Consider the following 27,231-nt stretch of genomic DNA (forward strand, 5'->3'; position numbering starts at 1 on the left):
TTCTGCAACAAGATGGCTGTCGTTCCTGAGAGCAGAGTCCTGACTTTCAGCGTTTTTAAATGGAGCTCTTACTCCTCTACGTATTTACCCGAGTGAGTAATGCACATAGCAGCTGACCCCATCGTGTGCATTAGGTTATGTGGGTACAGCTGGTCTTTTTCTTATCGCCATTATGCACCAGTGTTTGTTCCAGCCGGCTGACGGGCCTAGCTCGTCTGCGAGCCCAGCCAGCTAACGTTAGCTCCGCTAGCAGCGACGGGGGCGACAGGTTTGGATACTCAGCCCCCCGACATCACGTTACCGACGGTCCATTGAAGCATTTGTGACAGCTAGACAGTAGCTCGAGAGTGACAGTTTATCAAATAACACAACGTGTAGTGTGTTTACAGTTTACAGTTAGTCGCCCGTGTCATTTTAGATTATATAATAGATGGGAGTTTGTGTTTTGTTTTAATGTCCCCCGATTTCAGCTGCCTTGTTTAACTTACCTTGATTTGTATTTTCTCTTAAAAAAACAGCTTGCGTGGGGTCATTAGCCCTCGCTGCTACATAAAGAAACTGGTTTGGGGGATATTGTATGGAGCTTAACTTTATAGACTTGTCAGAATAACACCGTATTTCAGAATTTAGTTCAGTAATTTTCAGTCCAGTCGTTATAACCAATGTCCACGTTAGCTAACTGGACTCTGGGGCTAAAGCAGATACCTAAGTTAGCTGATGTTATCTAACCATGGTGTTGTGTTGTGCATTAGCAACAACAGCTAAATCGGTTAGGAAACCAAATGTCACACTTAATCCTTCGCATTATTGACACACAAACATGTTATAATTTTAAAGTAAAGCTATTTTTGGAGCATTCCCCAGTTGCTGGTGTAGTGCTATGGTACACATCACTAATGTCAACTAGCTGTCAACAGCAGCCTGTTTGCTTATAGTAAGTTACAGTATCATTATTGGATCATTTAACTTAAATTGCCACTTACTTGACCGCATAAGCAGCAACATTATTGTGTGATTCCTCTATTTATATATATTTATACATTTAGCCCTATTTACTCTGCCCTATGGTGAGCTGTGATGCTTTTATCAAACCTTGCATCTATTGTTGTTGCTGTGATGTAAAACAGGGTTAATGTGAATAACCTCTCCCTCTCTGTGTGTGGCCTTTAGGAACATCTTGGTGGACAAACCTAATGATCAGTCTTCCAGGTGGTCTTCTGAGAGCAACTACCCTCCACAGGTAGGTCCACACGGCTGCTCAAGATGCAGAAGCGTTTCCTCATTTGGTTTCGTTGTGTCAGGGGAATCTCCACACGGAGCAGCACTTGGACAGGACTGTGCTGCCTGTGCATTGAGTTATGCAGACGGTAATGAGTGCCAGATCCCGGAACGAGAGATAAGTTTGGAGGACGAATGCATTAGGAGATGTCGGAATTACACACTGAGTGCTCTGCACAGAGAGATGGGAGATCAATTTGTGAAACCCATGGGGGATTGAGTGTTGCTCTATTATCCTATATAATATAAATATTACTACTAATTTGAGAAGTGTTGTATGTAAGCTTTTATTGGGGAAAGCAATTCAGATGTTATTTGGCTGTTTCCATGTTTGCCTGGTATGCTCTCAAGATTTTATCAGCCTTTGTGTATCAAGGGCTTTCCCTGTTATTACCAGGAGAGCTCACCCAGCAGTAAACAGATCTGAACTGTGTGCCCTCTTTTCACCATGAAAAGGTTCTTTTTTCCCTCATATCTCTTGAACATATTAAACTGAAACTGACTGAACATCTTTTCATGGATAGAAAAAGATGAGATTACATCATTTTGGGATTTATGAAGTTTTTTGAGGGATATTTTGCTCTGTTGTCTTACATTTCATTGGTTGAAAATAAGTAAACAAAAGCATTTGATAGATTGACAGTGGTGCTAACAACCGATGTTAATCTTGACACTTAAAAAAACTGCAACATGGCAAACTGTACCACATAAAATGCCTGAAAGCAAAAATAAAAACACATGTGATGCTGGATTATGTATTATTGTTGAGCTAATTTGAAAAAAAATAATTTCTACAAACAAAAATAAATTAATAAAAATATCTTATAAATCTCATATTTCAACTCAGAAAGTCACAGTTTTGGCATGTGATTCATTAAAACACTCTGTGTTACTGAGCAGATGACTAAGTGGTTTATGTCCCCTCTTTCAACCAAATGAAACAAAGTGTAGGTTAAATTCTAGACAAGGATCTGCAAATGATGTCCTTGAATGTGTGAGTCACTGTGGGAGCTTGATGGGAGGATCGGGCAGTTTTATCACATATTGACTCATGACAAACTGGGGCAACGGGACAAGATCAATGCCTGACAGGAGAGTCAAAAGTCAGTAGTGCTGCTTTTATGCTTTTAAATTTTATCGATCATAACGATTGAAAGTAAAGTCCTCGTGGAGACATTCATGAAGTACGTGGTTGTAATTAAATTACAGAGGAATATAGATAAAGAAGACGGTGTGGTAGAATATTCACAACTTTTTACGAGTGGTAAGAAAACACCGGCCCCTGTTGTTTGCTCTGCTGTGTCACTTTTAGGCCGTGTTCAGAGCTGACAATAACATCACTCGTGGGTGATCTAATCACAGGTGGGCAGCAGCTCTATTGAATGTGAATGTGCAGTATTGTTTTTAACTGGCAAGAGGCAGCGGTGCGCTTCCTGTGCCAAGTCTGCCGGAAATTAATAGAAGGAGAAATCAAAACAGGACAGAATATGTCCATTCCTTGGTGTGTTCTTGGCAAACCAAATCAGCCAATACTTGGTCCATAGCTCTGTGCGAATGTCAAAACTTTCCAGATAGCGTGTGCATGATGTAATGAACCAACTGGATACGTTTTGACACCTGTGCCACAGATATCACCTGGTCCAGAGGTTGAACATTAACTGGGTTTCCATCCAAATGTATCGAATTTAAGAGCGGATTCTGTGAAAATGCGCAAAAAACAAATGCAAATTTATGCCCGTTTTCATTCGTTATTGTTTTGCGATTATTGGGAGAGGAGTGTGCCGTGAGATTACGTCATAAGAGAGCGTGAATGTATCCATGACAACAGTTGACACTCAGCTGACACTCAACATCATGGACAATTTACTTACTTTCCGGACTAGACGCAGCTGTATATAATCCGCACCAGCTAAATTTGAAAAGAAAATACACACATAGGCTGCACTTGAATATAAGCTGCAGGTTTTCATGTTCTAGCCTAACATGATTGACAACAAAGCTGGCGAAAAAGCAATAAATGGAGCGGTGGAAAACGCTACATATGTACGATGTTACGACGTGTGTGTTTGTGTAGTCTTAACCGTCATAAACAAAATATTACGGGTTACGGAGCGCGTTCGTGTTGCGGTGTGCAGAGACGAGAGCTGGGAGACCGCGTCGTTCTCCATTTGTTTGAACGTCGGCGGGTGAAGGACTTTTGGGAAGTTGTCCTCCAGCAGCACTTCACCCACAAACTCTGGCTCAATTTGCATAACCTGTTTCCATAACAAAAAGTCGCATTTTCCTTTTATCGATACGCTGACAAATCCACCCCCCCAAAGCGTAAAAACTTTCATGCGCATTTATTGCCTTTTTTCGAATTTCCGGCGTTTCCATCCAAGTATTTATTTGCAATTTTTGAAAATGCAAATAAAAAAAGGTGGATGGAAACGCAACTATTGTAAAAGAATTGTCACATCACCAGACCAAACCTTCGAATGTGGCGATTGAATCTCAGTGCATCATATGTGCATTCACTCCTCCACACAGAGCTGTCCACTTGTGATGGGATTGTCCATGACACATGTTAATGCCAGGTCTGGACGACGCCTTAATCAGTCTTCTGGCCTGTGCTCTCCACTCGCTCTGGCCTAATGGCCACCAGTGATTTGTCATTAGATGTCCTGGATTGTTAGAGCACCAGTTACATGTTGATGCAGCTCACAGATTGAATGTAATGCCTCTTATCTGACACAGTTGATTTACCCTGCTACTAGATAATGAGCAACACCTTTCACACCGGTTTGCAACGCTATGCAACTGAAATTAATTCCTGCAGCCCTCCAGACACATTGAGAGTGTCATCTCTGTCCTCCTGCATTCAGTGTTGTTCATGTCTCCCCTCTCTCTCTTTTTCTCTCTGTTTTTGCCCAGTTTTTAATCTTGAAAATGGAAAGGCCGGCAATTGTTCAGAGCATCACCTTTGGAAAGTATGAGAAGACTCACGTCTGCAACCTGAAGAAGTTTAAAGTGTTTGGTGGAATGAGTGAAGAGAACATGACAGAGCTTTTGTCCAGGTGAGAAATGACTCAGTTTGTAGCTGCTTGAAGTGAAATGACAATGCAGTCTGTGCTGTGTTTTCTACTAAAAACTGTAGAAAAATATGGACATGTGCTGTGATGTCCATAAGTTTCTGAAGAGTGGTTTTGAAGCGTGTGGTGGAGCTGTTCCCCCAGACAAAAAACCTTCTTTTTGTACAAGGCTTTTGACATGTTTATTTCTGTTTAAGTTGGTCACTTTAACATTGGAGTCTATGGGGACTCACTCAACCTTTGGAGACCCCCCACTTCAAAGAACTGCAGTTTTTGGTGCTTTCCTTTTGGTTTCCTTTTCCAGACCTCAATGTTGTTTCTTGGTTTTCTGTTATCTTGGGTAGCCAGTGAATCGTTGCCTCAGTGGACAAATAAGGAGAAAATGAAGCCCCATTGGCAGAAGGGTTGATGGCTAATGCTGCTTCTAATATCAAGCCAATATTTAGCTTGGTTCCATTCAACATCCCACTAATGTATTAAACATGTTTTGTGGTTATAAGTACTGATGTGTCATTTGAAGGTTTGATTTGCCAATCTCACTCACGACAGCAAAACACATGAAAGGGGCGTCCCTAGTTTCAACTCATGATTATCAATTAGTCTTCATTTATTGTTTAGATTAACAATTTATTCGCATTTGTCTACGGTTCTGGATATTGTCTTCAAATTGTGTATTTTTTTTCTGATCATCAGACAAAAATTATGTTTCTTTCCTGTAGGGGAAAAAACCATTATCAGTATGGCCGATAATATTTGCCGATATTTGGCATTTTTGCGACAATCACCAATAACCGATAAAATACATTTATTTTCAAACCTTTGGCTCTGATACAGCCTCCTCTCTGCCTGAAGTCACAACTCTCGCCTGTGTAACGGTGTCCCGCCCACTGAACCAAGATTTGTGTTGGAGTTTGTGTTGTTGTTCTACCAAAATGTAATACAAACAAACGGCAATTTGTATTCAGATAAATCCCAGGTGTTATTCTAAATTTTGACAAAATTTTAATTTTTACTTATGAATATTAGTTGTAAATATAAGTTATTGGATGGCCCATATTGCTTAATCCTTACTTTCCTGTCACCTGTGACAAAAAAGCAGCCAATCTGCACACTTCAGAAATTAAAACCAGAATGAATGAAAAAGACTACAACAGTTCATTGACAAATGACATTTGGTTAACTGCCAGCGTTGGACCACTCTCTGAAACATACCGGCATATGAAAGCTGCTGGCATCTGAAACCACTAATGTAATTTAGGAAACGGCTGAATCATCATCTCTTTTTTTTTTTTTTCTCCAGTGGCCTTAAGAATGACTACAACAAGGAAACGTTCACCTTAAAGCATAAGATTGATGAGCAGATGTTTCCCTGCAGATTCGTCAAAATAGGTGAGAGCAGAGCACATAGTGTTTTTGTCACTGTATTTGTTCAGTGTTACATAGTGAACATCTTGATTTTCTTTCTTTTTTTTTTTTTTTTTACACGTTTACACTCTTACTCTGTCTTCTTTTTCCTTGTGTCTCAGTGCCTCTGATGTCTTGGGGTCCTAGTTTTAACTTCAGCATCTGGTACATTGAGCTGCATGGTATTGAAGACCCTGATGTGGTGCAGCCCTGCCTTAACTGGTATAGCAAGGTAAGTGTTTGATTGTTTCCTGGAGGTGAGCCTTGGGGAAAGGTTGATTACAGATTTAGCTAGCCTTAATCAATAATCCGATGGATTAATCAGATAGCCAGAGAACTAAACTCCTTCAAGGACCTCTTATGTGTTCCTGAACAATACACAGGCTATAAACATGTCTACAGTTTGTCTTCTTACATCAAACCTCTATGTAAACATTGAATTTGCACAGTTTTGTAAAGTGATGTTTTAGTCTAATTACAGGCAGAAAGCCACAGGGGCTCAGCAGTAGCTCATTAATTGGGCACAGTTTCATTAACTTGCCATCCCTTGCTCCCACTTTCATTCCCTTTACCAGCATTCACAGCATCATTACAAATTGCAGTTTGACCACGCTTTATGTCTTGCTACACTTTCCAAGCATTAGACAAATTTAAGTAACTTCAGGCAAGACCGATATAAACATGTAAACATAAACATCCATCATCTTGTTCCTTTAAAACTTCATATTTTGGGTCTGTTTACTTATAATTTGGTAGAGCTACAGTCTCATACCCTTCAAACGGCCTCTAATGGAAGTAATGCTGACATTAACTGAATTATCTTTGCTTTTTATAAAGTTGTTCTACATAACTCTTATTTAACTAAATAAATGCCTTTACTTTGTCAGTGCTGTCTCCAAGAATACATTTGCAATTTGGGCTGTATTTCATAGTAATGGCCATCAATCCTCTTAATGATGATAGTAATGGCAGCAATGCTGTATTCATCAATTTAATGATGACATCTGGGAATCCTGTTATGTCTCTAGAAAGGTGGGGCATATTCTGCTTAAATAGAAGTTTGCTTTAGCACAAATGGCTGTGTAAGAAATGACCTCATGTAAAGCTCAGTTAATAACTAACAAATTTATACGTAAAGGTCCCATATTTTACCCTCCCATCTAGTGTTTCATTTGAAGTTTTGATATAACTTAAAGTTTACCAAAAAACATTGTATGTAGTTTCAAATCTCCTCTTGGAAACAGTAATTGCAGGTTAGTTAGCCAATCAGATGAGAGCAGGCTTTACGTCTCTGTTGTGATTGAGTGACTGTTTTCTGAGTGACCCAAAAAAATACATAGCAGATTTCAGGTAAAACACTCAGAGTAGCCAAGAAGGCTTGGAGCACGGCTGAGAGTGGTGACTGCTTTGTTGTGACATCACAAAGTTACAGATGACCTGATGGCTGGTTTTAGGCTCAGTTTCTGAGCACATGCTTTGTGCAGTTTTCTGGTAAATGAAGCTTTGTATTATTATAAAATCTAGACCAGATTGAAAAACATAAACTGAAAAAAACAAAACATGGATGTTTATACAGTATGGGACCTTTAAATTTTGATAAGCACAAGTAAACAACTAAAAAGTCAACCAAATACTGTAGCTGGTGACGTTATGTGGTATTTGACACGTGTAGTGCTATTTGAAGTTAAATATCCGCACATGAATGGGGCTGATTGGGGGCTAATATCAGCCTGTAACCTTTCCCTCTCCAATGTGCCCTTTCAGTACAGAGAACAGGAAGCCATCCGCCTTTGCCTGAAGCACTTCCGGCAGCATAACTACACAGAAGCCTTTGAGTCGCTGCAGAAGAAGACTAGGATAGCACTAGAGCACCCCATGCTCACCCACCTGCACGACCGGCTGGTGCTGCAAGGAGACTTTGATGCCTGCGAGGAGCTCATAGACAAAGCTGTGAGAGGTAAGGTACTTGGACCTGGTGACTCATCATTGAAGCATTTGAGTTTAAAGATGCCTTTTGATTTTTTTTTTTAGAATAATTGGATTTTGGGTTCCTGCTCTCATTAACGGTGCTTTTTGTCATCTCTTCTCTCCTTTTCCAGATGGTCTGTTTAACCAGTACATCAGCCAGCAGGAGTACAAGCCCAGGTGGAGTCAGATCATCCCCAAATGCAACAAAGGTACAAGTGCCCAAGAAATCAACCGAGACGACATGAACGGTGAGATTATATACTGAAGTGGGAAATCTTCCCATCCATCAGTCACTTAGAGCTCTGTGGCCTTGTAGCTAAACCGCTGTCGTCGCCCCCCTCCCCTTTTGTTGCCTCCCTCCCTGCCCCTTTACTCCTCCCATTGTTCCACCCATCCCACATCACCCTTTCTCGCTTTCCTCTGCGTCATCCCTCCATCTCCGGGCTCACCCACCGTCCTTGTCTCATCCTTTTCTGTTCCTCTCCACAGGTGACGGCGATGACAACAGGCCAGGCATGAGGGGAGGACATCAAATGGTCATTGACGTCCAGACTGGTGAGACCCACGCAGCCAGTGTTGTAAATTGGCTGTTCAACTAACACTGTGACTCACATCCTCCTACACAGACTCAGAACCCCAATCTCTATTACTGTTAAATCAAATTAACCCCCCCTCCCTCCCTCCCCTCCCCTCCTCTCCACTGCCAGCCCTTCCCCTTCAAAAGAAAACAGTCCTGAGCACATCTCTCGTCTAACGCCACATAAATCACCGCTTTTGTTGTGACAGAGACATATAACTATTGTTTTTTTTCCTGTATCTGGCAACATTGGTGGTGGTGTACTCCCCCCCCCCCCCTCCAGCTATTGGAAATACAAAAGCCTGCATTGTGTGTATGTGTGTGCAAGCGAGCGAGAGTGAGAGACCGAATGAGAGCGAGAGAGAGAGAGAGTGATGCATTGTCTACTGCTGTCTAGGGGAACGTATTGCACGCTTGTGGTCCGGGTCTCAGACTGCACACTCTGACCTCTGTGCTTTGATAGCAGTAGTTGAGAGAAGAAGTTGTTGATACAGTTAGTCCCAAGTGTTTGTCCCCAGTCCTGTAGTCCTGGTCCATTTAGAATCTCACAAATTATTTTTCCATTTTGTTGGTAATGGATCTTATAGTTATAGAAACAGTATACGTCTCAACCCAAGACTTTGCTTTTGGATGTTAAATGTGTACTTATTTGAACACAAGGCCTCTCCCAGACTGTGATCCCCTTTCATTCTTCCGTATGAGAACAACCACTGAACCTGTTTGGATAATTATTGAGCCTCTATAAGAAATCAGACTGCATTTGTATCATTAACCATATTTTGTTTTTCATGCTTTGAGCTTCATCTCATTTAATTTGAAGTAAAGTAATATATTTTACATTAAAGAGCCAACTCTCTTTAATTTGAGCAGATGTACATGTACAATATTGAAAATATTGTGTGGGAGATAAGAGCCGTTTTTAACAGATGGTGATTAAGGTTTGGATGATCTAAGGTGACTGGGCAGATACACATGAAGTCTAACAAATTAGTATATTTATATATATATGCAGTCAATCATTGCATGTAGACTTTGTCCAAACCTGATCCTCTCTCTGGCTTCATTGCAGCCACCTTGCTTGTTGTGGGGTGATGCAGTGGGTAGAGGTATGGGCTCTTGCCGTATCTGGCCAGACACTCACTGTAAAGCTTTATTCTGTTCATCATTTCGATGCAAGGTTGATCCAGGTAACTGTTAGAAGACAGCTGAAGACTGTTAGAATCTACCGAAGGACAGAAACAGTCCAGTCTGGTCTATAATGGTCTACATGTGGAATGTAGTTTGTTTGGTTTGAGATCAGGTGACTGACTCCAGTCAGGGTATTTCCACCTCTTCACCCTGAAAAGCTCTCAGCTTTGCCCAAAAGTTTATGATCTTTGTCCTGCTGAATGATGAAATGTTGTCCAGTGAGTTTTGATGCATTGGGTTGAGTCTGAGTTCACCGAATGTTCCCGTCTACATCTGCATTCATCCTACCTCTCTTGCATTTGCATTTATTGTGTCTGTTCATTCACAGCTACTGTAAGCTATACAGCACCAGCACCTCGCTTGATAAACGAGGCGGCTCCTTTTTCTCATCGCTTTTCCTCTTTTTTTCTGCTGTTATTTGACAGAGCTGCAGCCTCTCTGTTCTGAGGCTTACCTAGGAGTTTGAGTCTTGTGGTGAATCCTCTGAGCTTATGTTCCTGAAGTCTTCTCTTGATCGCTGACAAGGAAACATGTCCGCCTACATCCTCGAGCGTTTTTTTTTAACTCGCTCTGCAGTCAAAGGGCTTTTCTTTCACCATGCAAATCATTTTCCACTCATCCACCAGAGTCATGCCGCTCAGTCCACCAACTTGTTTTCTATTTAATCCTCCAGTGTGTACCTGTCCAATTAATAGACAACCCTTATGAATGATCACACTGTGCACCATGAAACCTATTTCCCTTGGATGCCCTGATTGATCAGCTTGTCATCATGATTGGCCAGTTTAAAGAGGAACTATGCAGGATTTTTAGCTTAACTATGCAACATTTTTACCTTCATTAAACAGCTTTGGTGATGGTTAAATAAATGACATGCAACTTGTCACAAGGGAGAATGGAGGCTCTCTGCCGTCCACCTAGCATCTCTTGGCTTTTGAAAAGCAACTTTTGCAAGATCAGAGCTACCGCCCCGGTGTCCCAGCTCTCGTCTCTGCGGCACCACGACACAAACGCGCTCCCGTAACCTGTAATCTCTTGTTTATGCCTGATAAGACTATAAATAACACGTTGTAACATCATACATGATATATAATGTTACATACCGCTCTATTGATTGATTTCACGCAGACTTTGTTGTAAACAAATGCACATGGCCGGGAGGAGGGTTAGCAAGACAGCAGAGAAAGCGACCGAAATTGCAGAGCTCCCCTTTAAAAACACATGATCAGTAGATTGGACTTAATACTTCCAGTCACTCGCCACCTGTGGTTCAAAACGTAACATGTTGGCCATTTGTTACTTTTACAAAGTTTGTGAGACTATTATAATATATACCTTCTGCAGTGTATGTCAAAAATGATTGGAATTGGCCAATCTCAGTCTTAAATTATATTGGCAGCAAAAAAATGCTGTTGGGATATCCCTACTTTTCTTCTTGATGTCTCCAGTGCTGAGGGTAGAAATGGTCAAGTTGGAGCTTATTGATGTTACTTTTTTTTGATTTAGCCTCAGGGCCTGTCTAAAACCTGGTATTACTACCGACCCTACTCCCGTTCCTCTCAGTGTCCATATACTTCCACAAAAACGGACTCTATTCCAGTCCATCCCACCTTGGGGAACTGTCAACACTGTATTAAAGTATAACCAAACTGGGTTATTCACACTAACTGTGGTGTGGTGTGTGGGACAGTTTGTATTGAGTGGCGGGATGATGGACTACCTAAGTGGCAGGCTGCTGGCAGTGCTCTCTAAAACACAATGCACACGTAGAGATGAGGTTTTGTGCTGTGTTCGCTGCAGTTTGACAACTCTTTGAGCGCTTTTGTTTTTTTCCTGCTGCAGAGACCGTGTACCTGTTTGGGGGCTGGGACGGCACACAGGACCTGGCTGATTTCTGGGCTTACAGCGTTCAGGAGAATCAGTGGGCCTGCATCTCCAGAGACACAGAGAAAGAGGTGAGAAGGCTCAGGAAACACACCGGTAACAATACAAATGACACTTATTAGAGCAAAGAGCCGATCAGCTCTGAACATCTGTCTCCCGTTAACCAATCAGAGTGGTCCGAGCGCTCGCTCCTGCCACAAGATGTGCATCGACTCCCAGCGGCGTCAGATCTACACGCTGGGCCGGTACCTGGACTCCAGCGTCAGGAACAGCAAGTCTCTGAAGAGCGACTTCTACCGCTACGACATCGACGCCAACACCTGGACACTACTCAGCGAGGACACGTCAGCTGATGGGGGGCCAAAGTTGGTGTTTGATCACCAGGTAGGTTGAATCTTTGAACTTCTGACAGCGATTACACAGTAGCTCAATAAATGACACTTGCTGAGTAGTGGTGTGCATCTTCCTTGGCCACACGATTCATTTCGATTACGATTCACCGAGTCTACGATTTGGTCCGATTCGATTATACGATGCATTTTGATGCATTTCGATGCATCACATCCTCAATTTTCTATGTTGCCACACGTAGCTTTTTCATTAATTAACATAAATAGTCTGATAAATATAACTTTTTATTTACATAAAATTAAATAGAAAACATAATTTAAATACATTTCCACAATACAGCAGCTTCCTTGGAGTCTGAACACACAAAGAAAAAGAAAAGGCCTAGCCTACTTAAAGGTGCACCTGTTAATTTCTCAAATCTTGGCATCGTGTTTTAAAATAAAATAAATCACTGTCTCTGTATGTGAACAACATCATCAAACTTGAATAATTATTTGAATTCAAAAAATCGATTATGTGACAGAACTGCATCGATTCAGAATCGTCCCATCAAGAATTTCGATGCATCTTTTGAACTGATTATTTTCTGCGCCCCTGCTGCTGAGTATTCAACCTAACCTGTGCTGCCTGCTCCTCCTGCAGATGTGCATGGACTCGGAGAAGCACATGATCTACACATTTGGCGGCCGAATCCTGACGTGCAACGGCAGCGTGGAGGACAGTCGGACGTCAGAGCCTCAGTTCAGCGGCCTGTACGCCTACCACTGCCAGGCCGGAACGTGGAGCCTCCTGCGGGAAGACTCATGTAACGCCGGCCCAGAGGACGTCCAGTCCCGCATCGGACACTGCATGCTCTTCCACACCGTGAGTCACTTTTTGGGTTTATATCTGTTCACTTAGATATTGAATGAGCTTGAAAGCTAATCTTGTGTTTTGTATTTCTCTCTTCTCTCCACAGAGGAACCGCTGTCTGTATGTGTTTGGAGGTCAGAGGTCAAAGACCTACCTCAATGATTTCTTCAGCTACGATGTGGACGGAGACCACGTAGAGATCATATCTGATGGCACCAAGAAGGACTCTGGCATGGGTAAGATGTCAAACTTCTCCAATCTCCTTGCTTTGCTTTCTTTAAAAAAAAAAAAAGTCTTGTTGAATTGAAATTGAAAATGTGAGATAACTGCTCTTCATGATGTAAACATCAACTCATAAAATCAACCAATTTTCAATATTTGTCACTTTGAACCAGTGCAATGGAGCTGATGATGATCAGCGGATGTGTGGGTGTCTTGTCTCCCGGTATGTGTGTATTAGAGTTGTTAACAATGTCTCATCATCAAATACAATAGCTGTTGATTATAGGGCCAAGGGAGTTTTAAATTGCAGGAGAACAAGAATGAACAAAAGTTTATCAGATTAACTTGACTGGTGGGAAACAGAGTGAAATGCAGAGAAGCTGAATTCTTTGTATATTTAGTGTCATGAGCGCTGGATTGATTCACTGTGGCCGCTAGAGATACGAGGTACACCTATTAAATCAGATGCAGCAGCTCTATCATTAATGCTACTCTTTGTTTTTGGAGCTCAATATCATTTATTGTTATTTGCAGTATTATATTTAGTCCTAATTGTGCTTCTCTTATTGGATTATGTGTTGTCAAGGTCAGTTTTGTTTCCTCTGTTATTGATAAGAGATACATGCTCCATCAAAGCCACTGCTGCTCACGCAGGAAACCTAACGGCCCAATTAAGAGCTGTTAGAGCTAGTTAGGTAGGTGTAGTGTTGTGCTGATGAACAATGACACCAATGATCATCAGAATAACTGCAGATGGCTCATCATCACAAAGGCATAGCACCGGTTTATTTTTGTATGAGGGAAACTGGATTACTAGACCCCCTGCACTTGACACCAGATTTAGGGTACTGCTGTGTGTGTTAAAGGGGCTGATTGTTAAAATGAAAACGTACGATTGCATCCTCTTGTATTATGTCACAGGATTGTGAAGTTTAGTTATGCAGTTTCACTCTATTTCCGAACTGTTACACCTCGAATAAGTAGGATTATAGAAACGCATAACACATCTGGTGTTCAAAAGACGCAGGAAAATAAGGAGAACTGTTGTGTCATCGTTCGCACTTGAACTTTTTTCTAAGCCGCCGCTTGACAGTTGTTGGGAAAGTTGATGTCTCTTCTGCCGCATTTACTGTTTAATGGACCCCCTGTTTGTTGGCTTCTCTGTTTCCATCAAAGGAGATGTGACAGAGTGTCTGCTTAAAAAGCTCCGGCAGCAGTCAGACACTTCCTGCCCCGACAGGCAGATTGAAGTAAATCTGCCGCACTCTCAGTTCTGCATCAAACGCGGTATAAATCGAGCTCTGGGAGCCAGACTCTCACCTCTGTTTTACCTTTTCGGGAGCCAGGCATAGAGAGAGGGAGAGAGGGAGAGGGAGTCTGAACATTGTAATAATATGGACGAGAAGGCTCAAAAGATTCAAATGGGCGCGTGAGTGCAAACAGAACAAGTAAGAACAGTATGTGCTTTGGTAGGAAGGAAGTAGCAAGTCCAAACAGTGCTCTCTTTTTCTCTGTCTCTCACATTGATGGTTGCTGTGGCTCAGGCCGAGCTCGTCACTGTGGCAGCAGCAGCAGCAGCAGCAGCAGTATCTGATGCTGTCTGTCTTCATGGCCTGACGTCTGCCGCTCTGCGTCGCGTCTTATTATCTTAAGATTTCACAATGCATGCAAATAAAAAATCCATATACTGTAGTTAATAACATCTTATCTTGTCTGCTAGATTGTAATTACATAATTACATAAACAAATGAGCTTAAATGCTGTTTGTTCATCTTTTTCTCCAACAACAATTAGCACAATAAACACTCTGACAAGCGTTGATGACAGGCTTTTGAAAAGAGACAAATGGTAACACAGTGGATGATGCTGTTATGATGCTGGAAGGAGGAGATTCGGCCAAAAATGTCTATTGTAGTATGTGTAGTTTTATGCAGTAATTGTTCTGTAAATGCAATACAGAAGAGGTTTGAAAACCATAGGGATAGCATACGTAAGCTGGTAGAAGATGTGGCTCACATTTCACCGATGTGAGTTAAAGGGATAGTTCAACATTTTTGCAAATCGTTTTAGGAGTAGGTTCATTACCTTTAATTGTCGGTGCAAGCTATTTTTAGAACGGCGGAGCAGAGCCGTGAGCTGCTCAGAGCTATGCTGCGGAGGCTAATGGGATTTCTTGATTTTCCTCATCAAATACACAATCCAACAACTCCAAAACGCTCTGGTGGACAAGTTGTGACCTGCACAATCACCACGCTATGAGATAATAACGGAACGTTACGAGGCCAATTTGCCAAAATGTTGAACTATCCCTTTTTAGTTTCTGTTCTGTGTCAGTTTTTCTAAATCCAAGCTACATGACTGAAGTGACATGCTTTTTAGCAGCGACTTCTTCCCTCTCATCCTCCTCCGGTCGTCGTGCCTCCTGCTCTGTATTCACTTCACTGTCCTTTAGACACAGTGGCCTCAGTGTTTGAGCACCCTCCTGTTTTTGAAATTGAACTTCTCTAAGATGGGCTGATTGTATTACAAAAAGGAAAATTAAAGTGATGGGCAGTAATAGAAGATGATGGCAACAACAAAGTGTGACAGGGCCTGTGGTTTGAATCTGAATTGGTAATCAAAGGATTCATTTAAAAAACAGTTAAAATGCCCTTGAATGCTTTAAGATTTTGGAAGTTTGGGTCAAGTTCTGCTGAAACTGAAGCTTGTTTGTCACAGATCACATGGTTTTCTGAAAAAGAAAAAGAAAAGTTGAAGCCTGCGACATCTCTGCTGTCCGCTGCTCTGTCTGTAGCTCTGCTTGCTGTTTGTCTTGAGTTTGATTTGGGTTAATAATTGCACATATCGCTCAATTTTGATAATGTTAAACCCACCACACTCTACCTTAACTGCACCCAGTCTACTGTAGGGTTGGGCTTTTCAAAATGCGTAAAAAATGACCTTGACAAGAGTTTTTTCCACAGTGGTTACATTAAAGCTGAAAAAGCAATTAGCCGTTCAACAGGAAAAAAACGCTGTAGGTGTGCGATGTGTTCACAGTGGGTGAAGAAAACACCGTTTTTAATTTGTGTAAGGCCAATGTAACAACCTCAAAAACATTCAGAGCGACTTAGGTAGCTGTGCACAGTCGAGATCGCTAGTTTAAGTGCTGCTGCAGTTCACACACGTGGTTCCACATCACCAGCATCACTGCAGATCCCCGGATAACAGACGAGATGAGCAGCCTGGAAAGTGAAGAGTTGTGAGCTGAAAGCAGTCATGTGATTTTTCGCTTCGGGGAGAGAAAAAGCTTAATCGAGTCATTCAACAGATAATAGTCGATGTTTTCTTATAAATATAAAATTAGATTGTCCATTAAGAGCAGATCTCATAATGGATGTATACCGGCCCCGACCGTACACATCCAGTCTGTGCTGGCAGCAGCGAGATGGCTGTAAAGCAGCCGTTGACCACAGCAGCTCCGGTGCTGAGTCAGAGCCTGCAGTTTATCATGAATTTCATGCTTGTTGTGTGCTGAAAATGGAGCCACAGTGAAACACGGAGCTGCTGGTGCTGAGCCGCAGCTACAGTATATAATAGAAGGAAGTTAGGGCAGCATTAGATTAGGTTTCTAATAAACAGAACAGCTGAGCCCAGCTCTCTGGTCCGTCAGCTGGATTATGCATCAGAGGGAAACTTTTAATTGTGTTTAAAACGTAACAATATACAGTAACTAAACAACAACAGTAACCGATCATATTGGTGTTTGCAGCATTAAATACTTTTTTACTCATGCATAAAGCCCACAGGGAATCGAACCCTCGCCTCTACGGCGGGTGTGCCTTGCTCTACCCAGGTGACAGGTCTGCTGGACTTGCAGGGGAACAGCAGTGCGCGCTGGCGTTTTCCCACATTTGCATGCGGTTCACTCTCTGCTGGGCCTTGTTGCCATGGCAGCATGTTGCTATGTCATCAAGTAGTTTTTCTTCGGTGGCCCCTAATACCGCTGCACTACCGCTCGACTTTTTCCTTTTTCATTCCAGCGAGAAGTTCTGCATCTGAACTTCCCGTCACAGCTGGATCTCCACTCTGCCTCAGGAGGGAATGTTTTTATTTCCAACCTTTTGACCTCCCTTGCTAATTTGTTTATTGTTGTGTTTTTTTTTTTTTTTTTTTTGCCCCGCAGTCCCGATGACGGGCTTCACCCAGAGAGCCACCATCGACCCCGAGCTCAACGAGATCCACGTGCTGTCGGGCCTCAGCAAAGACAAGGACAAGCGGGAGGAGAACGTCCGCAACTCGTTCTGGATCTACGACATCGCCCGCAACAACTGGTAGGAGGCAGGCTGGAGGATGAACAAGTGACACGCACACACACACATGCACACACATGCACGCACGCACACTTTCTGTGCAAGCAGAGAGAGGTTTCTGTGATCGTCACCGCAGCAACGAAAGAGTGCACGCACACACACCTGCCGGAAGTACTTTCACACACACAGGCCTCACCACAACTGATAGCATGAAAACAACACACGTAAACACAAATCTGAACACATTGCAGAGCTCGCCCTCTCTCTCTATCTCCCTCACTATTCAATTTAACAAGCTTTATTGGCATGACTGTTAATACAATATATAATACTATATTATATATAAAGATAATAATGAACAAACATATCATTTTGCAGGTAAAACTCAACAGGAACAGATCAGATCTCTCTCTCTGTGTGTGTGTGTGTGTGTGTGTGTGCGCTCCTTAGTGCAGATGTGTGTGTGTGCTCCTTAGTGCAGGGATCAGTGGTTGTGAAAGAACAAGCTGCAGCCTTCTCTGTTCCACTACACTGGTTCCAGTAGTTGTTCTTGTACTCTGTGTCCAGTCAAATAAGACACGTGCAGCCTCATGTCGCCCTGTGCTTACGCCTCTGTACGAGCTGTCTTAAAACTGAATTTGTTGTTCTTTGAATGCTGTAGGAAGTGTGCGTTTGTGTAACTCGCTTCCTCTTTTGTGTGTCTGTGTGTGTGTGTGTGTGTGTGTGTGTGTTTGCGTGTGTCGCTGCTCAGGTCATGTGTGTACAAGAACGACCAGGCACTGAAAGAAAACCCGAGTAAGGCCCTGCAGGAGGAGGAGCCGTGTCCACGCTTTGCACACCAGCTAGTGTATGATGAGATGCACAAGGTGATGTACACAGTTCACACACACAGACACACACATATTAAGTGAACTATCACCCAGTTGTCGTAGTGCAAAGTGGTATCAAAGGATGCAGGCGTTTCAGAGTCAGACTAGTAGTCCTTTCAAAGCAAAGACAAGGGTGAAGAGTCTACATCCTGATGGAAGAATAAACAAAGTTCAGTGTTTGTATTTGAAGAGATTGCAAATTTGTTCAAGGCCAGGTTTTGTCCAAAAATGATCTAATCATAGAAATACTTAACACCAACTATTTTAATATTTGTTTTGATGCATGAATCACATCAAAACTGCATGACCGGGACAGTTTATTTATATGAGGAGTTGTTTAACTTGATTATTTCCTTATGAAGATTGAATGTGCTTATCTTATGCTTGGACATTAAGAGGGATTGGTATCATTAGGTGGGTAAATACACATCAAATAGACTGTGAAATGCTTTCTGTTGTAGCTCCCTCCACTATACAGAATGATGATAAGACTCAAGTAATACAACTAAGATCAAAAGGACAAGATGCACAATGATAAAAAATGAATGAATAAAGGGAAAAAGTTAATTGGCTCCCTGGATGCCGATACCTGTAAATGATAACAAAAAAATAAAGATAAGATAAGCTGTTCAAATGCACACTAAAGTCAAAATGGCAAACCTTTATTGTTTTGTGTGTATTTCCAGGTGCATTACCTGTTTGGTGGGAACCCTGGAAAGTCTTGTTCTCCCAAGATGCGTCTGGACGACTTCTGGTCCCTCAAACTGTGTCGGCCCTCGAAGGAGTACCTGCTCCGTCACTGCAGATACCTCATCAGGAAATACAGGTTTGCTGCTGCTTGAACTCCAGCATCGCAACAGTTACACAGTTACACACACTTTAAGAGTTGCAGGATTTTTTTTATTTTGAATTTTTCTTTGAACATATTTTCTTTTGCATCATTTATTGGTATTTCATAGTTTATAAATATCCATTGCTGCTATTCAGACAAAAAGAGCATGGAAGTCCAAGGTTTTTTATTATTATTATTTGTATGTTACATTGATGGAGCCAAATAAAGAGAAATTCAGATAAACAGAAACTCTCAATCGAAAACAAGAGAGATCTCTCTCATCTCAAGCCTTTATTTTGAAGGTGAAGGTGAATCTGCTCCATCTCTTTGCTCAGTATTTTCATGGCAGAAATGTCATGGATGAAAAGAAGAATTGAAAGAGGGGAAAAATAAAAACAAATGTTAGATGATTAGTTTTCATGCATGTGTTGGACAAAATGTACACGGTATATTCATAACGATTTAACTGTAATGATTCTGTCCATTAAATGTTGCTGCTGGATGTTGATTCTCTTTGGTGCATTAGTGAGCAAAGCAAAAACAACTTCAGAAGAATCGATCTTCGGTTAAGACGGAGAAATAAACACTGACTTCGTTATAGAAGCTCATGGAATCTTCCATCAGTGTCGTGATGAGAAAACAAATTGCTGCCCTGCTTGCTTTGGGTGTGTTGCCATCTAGCGGCCAGTTGCCGTAACTGCAGCCTGACACAGTTGTGTTTTGATCGGTCAGGTTCGAGGAGAAAGCCCAGTCCGAGCCCCTGAGTGCACTGAAGTACCTTCAGAACGATCTGTCTCTCACTGTGGACCACACAGACCCTGATGAGACCAAAGAGGTATGCTGCTGTCTTTACTGTGCTTTGCGTGTGTGTGTTTGGACTGTGTGTGCAGTTTATAAACAAATGAGATAAGAGCTAGACGAAAGGCTCAGGAATCACAGATGTCGTAGTGGAGGTAAACAAGCCGCTCTGCTCTGCTGTGTTTGCTCGGCATCAGAGCTGCAGCTCTTCAGGCTGTTGTCGTTCAGTGTTGAACAATGTGACCGTGACTCTTCCGTTTGTGTTCTTCAGTTTCAGCTCCTGCCCTCGGCTCTCTTCAAGTCCAGCTCCGACTTCATCCCTCTGGGTAAAAAACCTGACACATCTCATACTAAACACCACATGTCCTGGAAGTCTAACTCTAACCCTGCATTCAGATTTTTCATCTTATTTGGTGTTTACTGTGTCCTGGATCAGCGGTTTTCAAAGTCAGGGGCCGCCAGGGAGGACTAGGGGGTTCTCAGGAAAATTGAGGGAAGATTAGAACAAATGCAAATAACAAAATACATTTCAATTATTACATTTTGAGCATTATTATAAAATATAATTTCTAATAATATAACATATCAAAACCTTATTCGCCAGGCTCATCTCAGTGCTACTTTTTTCAGTAACAAGCTGTCAAAAAAGTTACTGTTCTCCCGTTATAACACTGTTACCGTCCCGTAACGAAATAATGCACTTGTTGATGTGTACATAGTAACACAGTTACTTTTTGGGGAAAGTATCAACTATAACTAATTACTTTTTAAAAAAAGTAACATGCCCAACACTGTTCATGATGTCATAAACAGGGTTCCCACGTGTCCCGGAAAACCTGTAAAAACCTTGGAAATTGTTGACCAATTTTCCAGTCATGGAGAACACATGGAAAATGAGGAAAAAAAAGTCAAATGTCTTGGAAAAGCAAGCTTGAGTTGTCCTGGAAAATTATTTATCACATTGTGACATCAGCTACCAGAGCTTGATTTGACTTTTTCAGACCCCATCAAGGATTTATTTTCCAAAAAAGTGCCTAGCGAGGAGCAGCAGAGAGCTGTGTTTGCGTTGTTCTGTGATAAATTTGTCGTCATTTCTAAGCATGTAAGAGATTATTTCATAGATCATACAAGTTAGAGCAATAGACTGCACATCTTTAAATCAGACTTCTGGGGTTGAGAGAGGAATACACATAGAAACTGGCTAAATGTACAAAGTAAGGTACAACTGTTGAAAAGAACATTTCTCCATAGCGTGAACGGGACTGGGGATGCATTAGTGTATGGCGTAATACTGTAGCATCTGAATATGTCCCGCAAAAGTCCTGGAAAATGATTTCAAGTAAAGAGTGGGAACCCTGATAAACCTGTTGACCTGGCGGTTTGTGTCTGGCATCAAGCCTCAAACTCTGTGGGTCTGTAAAGGAGTCTCCTGCCAGAAGCTAATGCTATTTGGGGAGGGGCTTGGCATGGAAAAGTGTGGGAACCCCTGCCCTAAATAAAGAGTATTAAATTTAATATCAATAAAACTGAATTAAGCTGAAGATCCAGACTCAGAAACAATATATAAGAGCCACACTGCAGCATATTATCTCAGACTGAAGAGTTAAAAGCCCACCATTATTTCTCTGACTTAATGACCAGTCTGACTGCAGGGAAACGTCTCCCTAAGCCAAAACATCAGCAGTAAAACGAATGTTAGGGATGAATATCTACATACATCATATATAATTACACCTATTGTCCACAGGGTTGGGGGAGCACTGGGAGAAATGCCAGATTCTTTTTGGCAGCAGTGGTGAATTGTTTTGCTCCTGAGCTTTTATTTAGAGGAGGATGTAGCTCTGCGGTGCTGGCTCTCTGCAGGTCTCGTCCGACCTTGGGCCGCTCCCACAGTCCGTCCATGGAGGAGCGACCCTGCATTCTGCTTTGTTTCTGTTTATTGTTTATCAAGAGGGAGGGAAGTTCAGTCCAACTAAACCACCACAGACGCCACAGAGCCAGGCAGGGAACCCTCTATCTCGAGTGTTATTATTGTTACAGTTTAATGGTTTAATGGCGCCGGTCAGAGGAAATGCACAGCTAATGAACGATGTCCTTGTCTCCGTGACGTCCTGCTGTTTATGACCAGGGATGGGCATTTCGAATAATTTTCTAACCGAGTATCCTAACCTTGTCGTACCCGGGTAACCGAATACTGTAATAAAAAATAAAATGACGTCATGTCTGTCAGACAGTCCGCATTACTGACACACAGCGTCGTCAGACAAAATATCAGGTGGATAATAAGAGTAGAGACTGGAGTTTAAGATGCACATCGCAGAGCATTTATGCCGCGGCTGCCTCGGAGGAGATATTTTCTAACAGACTTGATGACACCTGTCGTCTCCCTCCCGACGGCTTACGTCGAGGGAACCACCACAGATTATTGTAAAAGGTTTGAAAGTCCGAGGCTCGATCCAAAAACGCTTTTACACAGCAGAAAATCACGTTGCTTCATCTGAAACTGTTTAACACTACAAAAAACCAAACCATGGCATGATAATGTAGTTTGATCCGACACTAGACTGCGCTCTAACGTGCCGTTTTTTAAATCCTCGGTTAACCGGATAATAAATTCATAACCGGTTAGCAGATTGCCTACTCCGGTACCCGGGTACTCGGGTAACCGTGCACATCCCTGTTTATGACATCAGACTGACAGCAGCTGTTTGTGTGTTCCCTTCAGGTTTCTCCGACGTAGACCAGACGTACGCCCAGAGGACGCAGCTCTTCGACACGCTCGTCAACTTCTTCCCAGACAGTATGACCCCGCCCAAGGGCAACCTGGTCGACCTCATCACCCTCTAGCCCGTCCCGCCTCTGACACACTTTACCCCCCCTCACCCCCACCCCCATCACCTCAGCCACTGGGACTGACTGAACACCACCCGTGCACCTGATGGGACGGAGGAGACAGAGACCAGTTATTTTTCTATGGGTGGACCCTGCTGGTGGGAGTACACTTCACCCGGAACAGCTCCGCCTCCGTCGCCACCCGACGGTGACATAAACACACACGCGCCATCCACATCACCGCATTTGAGCTACATTACACGACGGCCTGAGGTGTGTGTTTGTGTGTGCGTGTGCGTGTGTGTTTTGCCTTTTTCTTTTAGAACATCCCCCTCCATTTTTTCTTTCTGATGAAGATTTCTTGGAGCACACGAAGCCCCTCTCAACTCTGCCAAACATCACTTTCCTTTATTTTCTTCTTAAATCCTGACTTGATTTTTCTTCCCACAAACATTTAGGCCAAAAAAAAGGACTTGTCCACAGTTTTTTTTTTTCCACAGACACAGATGATGAGTTCACATTCACGGGTATTGATTTGACTGAGGACAGGATGGTTAGATTATGAAAGAGGAGACCACTTCCCCGTCCTCTACAAGCACTATCTGTTTATTCTTTGACTACATTCTCCACATATCATCTGTAGGACTTTAGGACACATCTGGCCTCATGTCAGTTTTCATTCTGATGATTGGTCAGCTCGCCATTCTGTAACACACGCCCCCTATTTATGACCGAGACGGCTGTTCAAGTGCAAAACAAAGTCAACATTTTCAATATAGGAACAATAGACGACTGATTCTACTAGATAAAGTTTAATATATATATCTAAATATACATTTATATTGGTTTTGGTTGTTATCCATAAAAAAAATGGTCTTCAGTCTTTAATGGTCTGAAGCTTGAAATCCTAAGTGGTTCAGTGGTGTACAGAATGTGTAAATATACATATAGGATTTTTAAAAATAATTAATGGACTGAACAGATTCTGTGCTGGATCATGCTCTTCCTTGTCCGTCTTTATCCCAAAGTCGAGGGCCACATACAGTTACTGTCCTGCCCCGTGTGTAAAACTCATCGTTGCTTATTGGGAAGAATTTAAAATAACCAGTGGGTGTGAGATTTACGTATTTGTACCAGTAACCCAGTTACAACGCGAGTGGAAAAAGGTGTTTTTGGTCTGTTTGGTGTGTTTGATAAATAATTAGGTAACATTTTCTGTTTTTTTTTTTCTTTCTTCAAATCCCAAATGTCTGAATAGTTGGATAAAGTAAAAGCCTGAGAAATTCAATTACATTTCATTACAATCATTATTCCACTGAAACCATGGCCACATAGCGTCTCCCTTTTCGCTTTTAAATAAGATGAAATACAGGGATCCAATTGTGATTTTTATTATAGGTTATTCCGTATAATCTGCTGTAAAACTCAATTTATGGGTTTATCGAGGCAAACAAAATATCTCATCATACATCTTCCCCCGAGCGCAGCAATGATTTTCAAATGTGATCTCAAAACCCAAAGAGAACCAGTTTCTAGTGACAGTGGGGAAAAGGAGAAAAAGAAAAAAAACATCAAAGTGCAAAACTTGCTAATTTTTAAAGAGTAATTTAAGAATGAAATCTGTTAAGAAAATCGTTATATTATTATATATTCCCAGCTGGTATTGCTCAGCAGGAGCACTTGGAACATCCTGATTCACTCATTTATCAAACTAGTTTCTGTGGCGTTGAGTTTGTCGGTACTTCCCTCTGCCTCCAGGCTGCAGAGAGTTCATTACTGGCACTCTCATTTCAAATGGAAAGGAAAACATCTGCGTCACAGGTGTCTGACCTCCAAAGCTTCATCCACACCCTCCAGCCAATCAGAGCCAAGTAATTAATGGCTGTAGTTTTTAGTTGAAAGCTGGTTGCCGTTGTTCGACTCATTCAGTAAAACACAGCAGGTCGACCAACATACACGCCTTTCACACACATCTGGCTGCCTGCACAGTTTCTGTGACGAAGGCCGAGCTCTCCATGTTGGTGAATAGTTATTGCTTTTCTCCACCGTCTTTGCCTGGAGGAACTCTGTGCAGTTTTCTGCTCATCACTCAAAGGCCTAATTCTCAGTTCTCATAATGAAACAATGATATTTGATTTATCCCCATAGTTTAAACTGTCTGTGAGAAAGTAAACGAGAAAGAGGAGGCAGCAGAGATTTAATGTGGAGTGAGATTCCTCCAAAAAGTTGTTGGATGTTGAGTAGGTGAGTTAATGTCAGATGATGAAGTCTTCCATCAACAGGTCAAAGGTCAGGCTCAGATTCACCTGCTCTCACCAAATCACATTGGATTTCCCACTCACACAAAATCCCACCCTTTGTTTTTTTGTTTTGTTTCCAGTTTGTCGTCTTCTCTAAGTGTCATGGACAAAAAAAAAAAAAGAAAAGCTCTTTTTCATTAGTCAGGTGAAAGCAACACATGATTGTCTCTCCTGGTCCCATCAACTACGACACAACACAACACTGCATGAACACTCGACACACCCACATCTGCTGCGACTGTTAATAATCTGTATGTAATGTACAGGATCGACACTGTTTCTGCTCCTCGGGGCTCAACTGGGAAAAATCAAAATCTCAGCTTTCACATTCAAACTTCATTGTAACTTTAGGTGGTCTCGTCTGTAACGAGGACAAACCCCCCAACGTAGACTTTAAGATCAAAGGATGAAATAATAGCGTGTGAGCGTGAGCTGCGTTTTACCGACACCTAATGCACTTACTTTGAAACGAAACGACGATACTGGTTTAAGCCCGTCGCGCACTATAAGAAACAGCCACTGTCACCAGTTTGTGTGTCTCATGTTCACAGTCGGTCTCAGTCACAGATCTGGGAGTGTGTGTGATGATGAACTCCGTGTGATGTTTGGAATTTAAATATCTTAAACCTATTTTCTAAAAATAGAACAATTTCGACTCATTTCTTGATCCGTAGGGCACAGATGACAACCGAAAAAATAAAAATGTAATAAAAAGAGCACGCCAACTGTATGGAAGATGTGTATAAATATATAAATTGACAAAAAAAAAAAAACGGGTATAAATTAAGTAATGAAATATTCCTCTGTCCAGCTTGTGTCTTTGTAGTTTAGATGATCACTTAAAGCAAAAAATGTCAGATGTGTCGTCCATAAAATTGGGATGCAGAGCTCTGTGATTTTATTGTAACGATAAAACATGAAAGGCACAAACTGGGCTTCAGTAAATAAAATATTATATAACATTAAAACTTGGGAGGGGGTAGGGTGGGGGGGATAATATATTTTGTCTGTTATATGCTGCCATCAGCCACTGTGAGCTACTGAGGCTGCTGAGCTCCACTTCTGATGAGGAGGAATGTTTACTTGTGGCTCTTGACTGTGTCTGCTGCTCTGCAGTATCGTCACATGTATGAAATGAAAACACGATCCTCACTGAGGTGAGCTACATCACTGAGTACTAATGTGTTGGTTCCACGGTGCTGACGTGAACTGAAGGGAGGCGGGGCAGGAAGCGGAGGGGAAAGTGGAGTGTTTTTTGTTTTTTTTCACTGAGACGACTGCTGCCACCCACCTGTCGGCTCAATACGAAGCTAGGTCTAGCAGCTAGTTAGCCTAGCGTAGCATTAGGCTAGTTAGCCAGTTAGCCTAGCTTAGCGTTAAGCTGGGGGAAACTGGTTGGCTAGCTACCTGCTGGCTTTAGCTTCATATTTAGTGTGCTATCAACCCTCATTATTTAAGTCACTACAAATATGTGTTTCCCAAAATATCCAACTATTCCGTAAAGGATTTTGTAGCTAATGAGCTGAAATCGGAACAGCAAAAATCAGCGGTGTGGTCCTTTAAGTGTCAGACATGAGCTTGTTATTCTACCCTACCTGTGGAACAGTTGAATGCACTTGATGTGGAATATTTATCCTACAACAAAAGAAACCCTTACATTAAGTGAAGCATTGTATAATATAGCATTGTATAAAAAAAGATGTTTACTGTGACTCAGTAATGTTGCTGGTGTGTCGACACTGGAGATGAGTAGTTTCCATCGCTTCACATTGAGCTTCAGGGTTTTCTTTTTTTTTTTTTTTTTAAATAAATTATTTATTTGTTTGTTTCCAGACGGTCGAGCATGAGAAGGGAACGACAGACTTGCTTCTCAAACAGCCTTTAATTCCCTGAACTCACCACTGACAGAAAATCTAACCTGTATTAGTTAAACCACACTGTGTTTTTGTTTTGAGGAGGTCGGCTCATGTTTTATACTTCAGCTGGTGTGTGTTTTTGCCTATAATATTTTCTGCCCTTACAACAACTAGTGAGGAAACAGACCTGTGCTGATTGATTGGACACAACAGCAACAACTAATGAAGCTTCTATGGTAGACAGATCTACAGTTCTGTGATTTAACACTTAGGGCTCATCATGCTCCTGTAGAACTGATTTTTCGTTTTGTGCCAGAGGAAAACTGTGTTTAAAAGGACTAATTGAAAGCACCTTTGTAAAAGACACAATGCCAAATACTATTCTTTTTTTTCTTTTTGCTATTTTAGCATAAAGCTCCTATACATAAAGTTTGCTGATTATAATTTTGTATTTTTCTCTATTGTTTTTCCACCTCGCCCTCCTCCCGGCCCCTGGGTGGGACTCAGGAGTTGTACGGCTGGTACTCTCAGATCAGTGAGCACTACTCTGTGGATACAGTGAATGTGTAGAAAGCCTTGTAGTATTGCATTGTACGTAATGTATATAATGAATAAAGACTGTATTTTGTTCAGGTTTTCTTAACCTCTGCCTCTTTG

The 27,231-nt window shown here is 41.9% G+C and overlaps 1 protein-coding gene and 1 long non-coding RNA gene across 3 annotated transcripts; one reads left to right on the top strand and one right to left on the bottom strand.

Moving 5' to 3' along the window:
• On the top strand, positions 1-25,501 carry mkln1 (muskelin 1, intracellular mediator containing kelch motifs). 2 transcript variants are annotated; one of them, XM_083999697.1, is made up of 18 exons: positions 1-92; positions 1,171-1,240; positions 4,192-4,334; positions 5,650-5,738; positions 5,876-5,985; positions 7,518-7,710; positions 7,853-7,969; positions 8,211-8,276; positions 11,329-11,441; positions 11,542-11,754; positions 12,364-12,585; positions 12,680-12,809; positions 16,961-17,108; positions 17,839-17,953; positions 18,643-18,782; positions 19,521-19,623; positions 19,858-19,912; positions 22,312-25,501. In XM_083999697.1, exons 1-18 carry the CDS (start codon positions 13-15, stop codon positions 22,431-22,433), a joined length of 2,229 nt encoding a protein of 742 aa, XP_083855823.1. In that variant the 5' UTR covers positions 1-12; the 3' UTR covers positions 22,434-25,501. The 2 variants fall into 2 exon arrangements, with proteins under 2 accessions (XP_083855823.1, XP_083855824.1); XM_083999698.1 differs by having other exon boundaries at positions 7,853-7,930.
• LOC311006759 lies at positions 23,518-27,207 on the bottom strand. The gene is made up of 2 exons (XR_014596393.1): positions 25,097-27,207; positions 23,518-25,052 (listed from the first exon to the last, which is right to left on the bottom strand). It is a non-coding gene; the product is annotated as an uncharacterized lncRNA (long non-coding RNA).
• Positions 27,208-27,231: the final 24 nt, after the last annotated feature.

This window comes from Trachurus trachurus (genome assembly GCF_905171665.1).
Source record: "Trachurus trachurus genome assembly, chromosome: 23".
In the NCBI taxonomy this organism is placed as follows: Eukaryota; Metazoa; Chordata; class Actinopteri; order Carangiformes; family Carangidae; genus Trachurus; species Trachurus trachurus.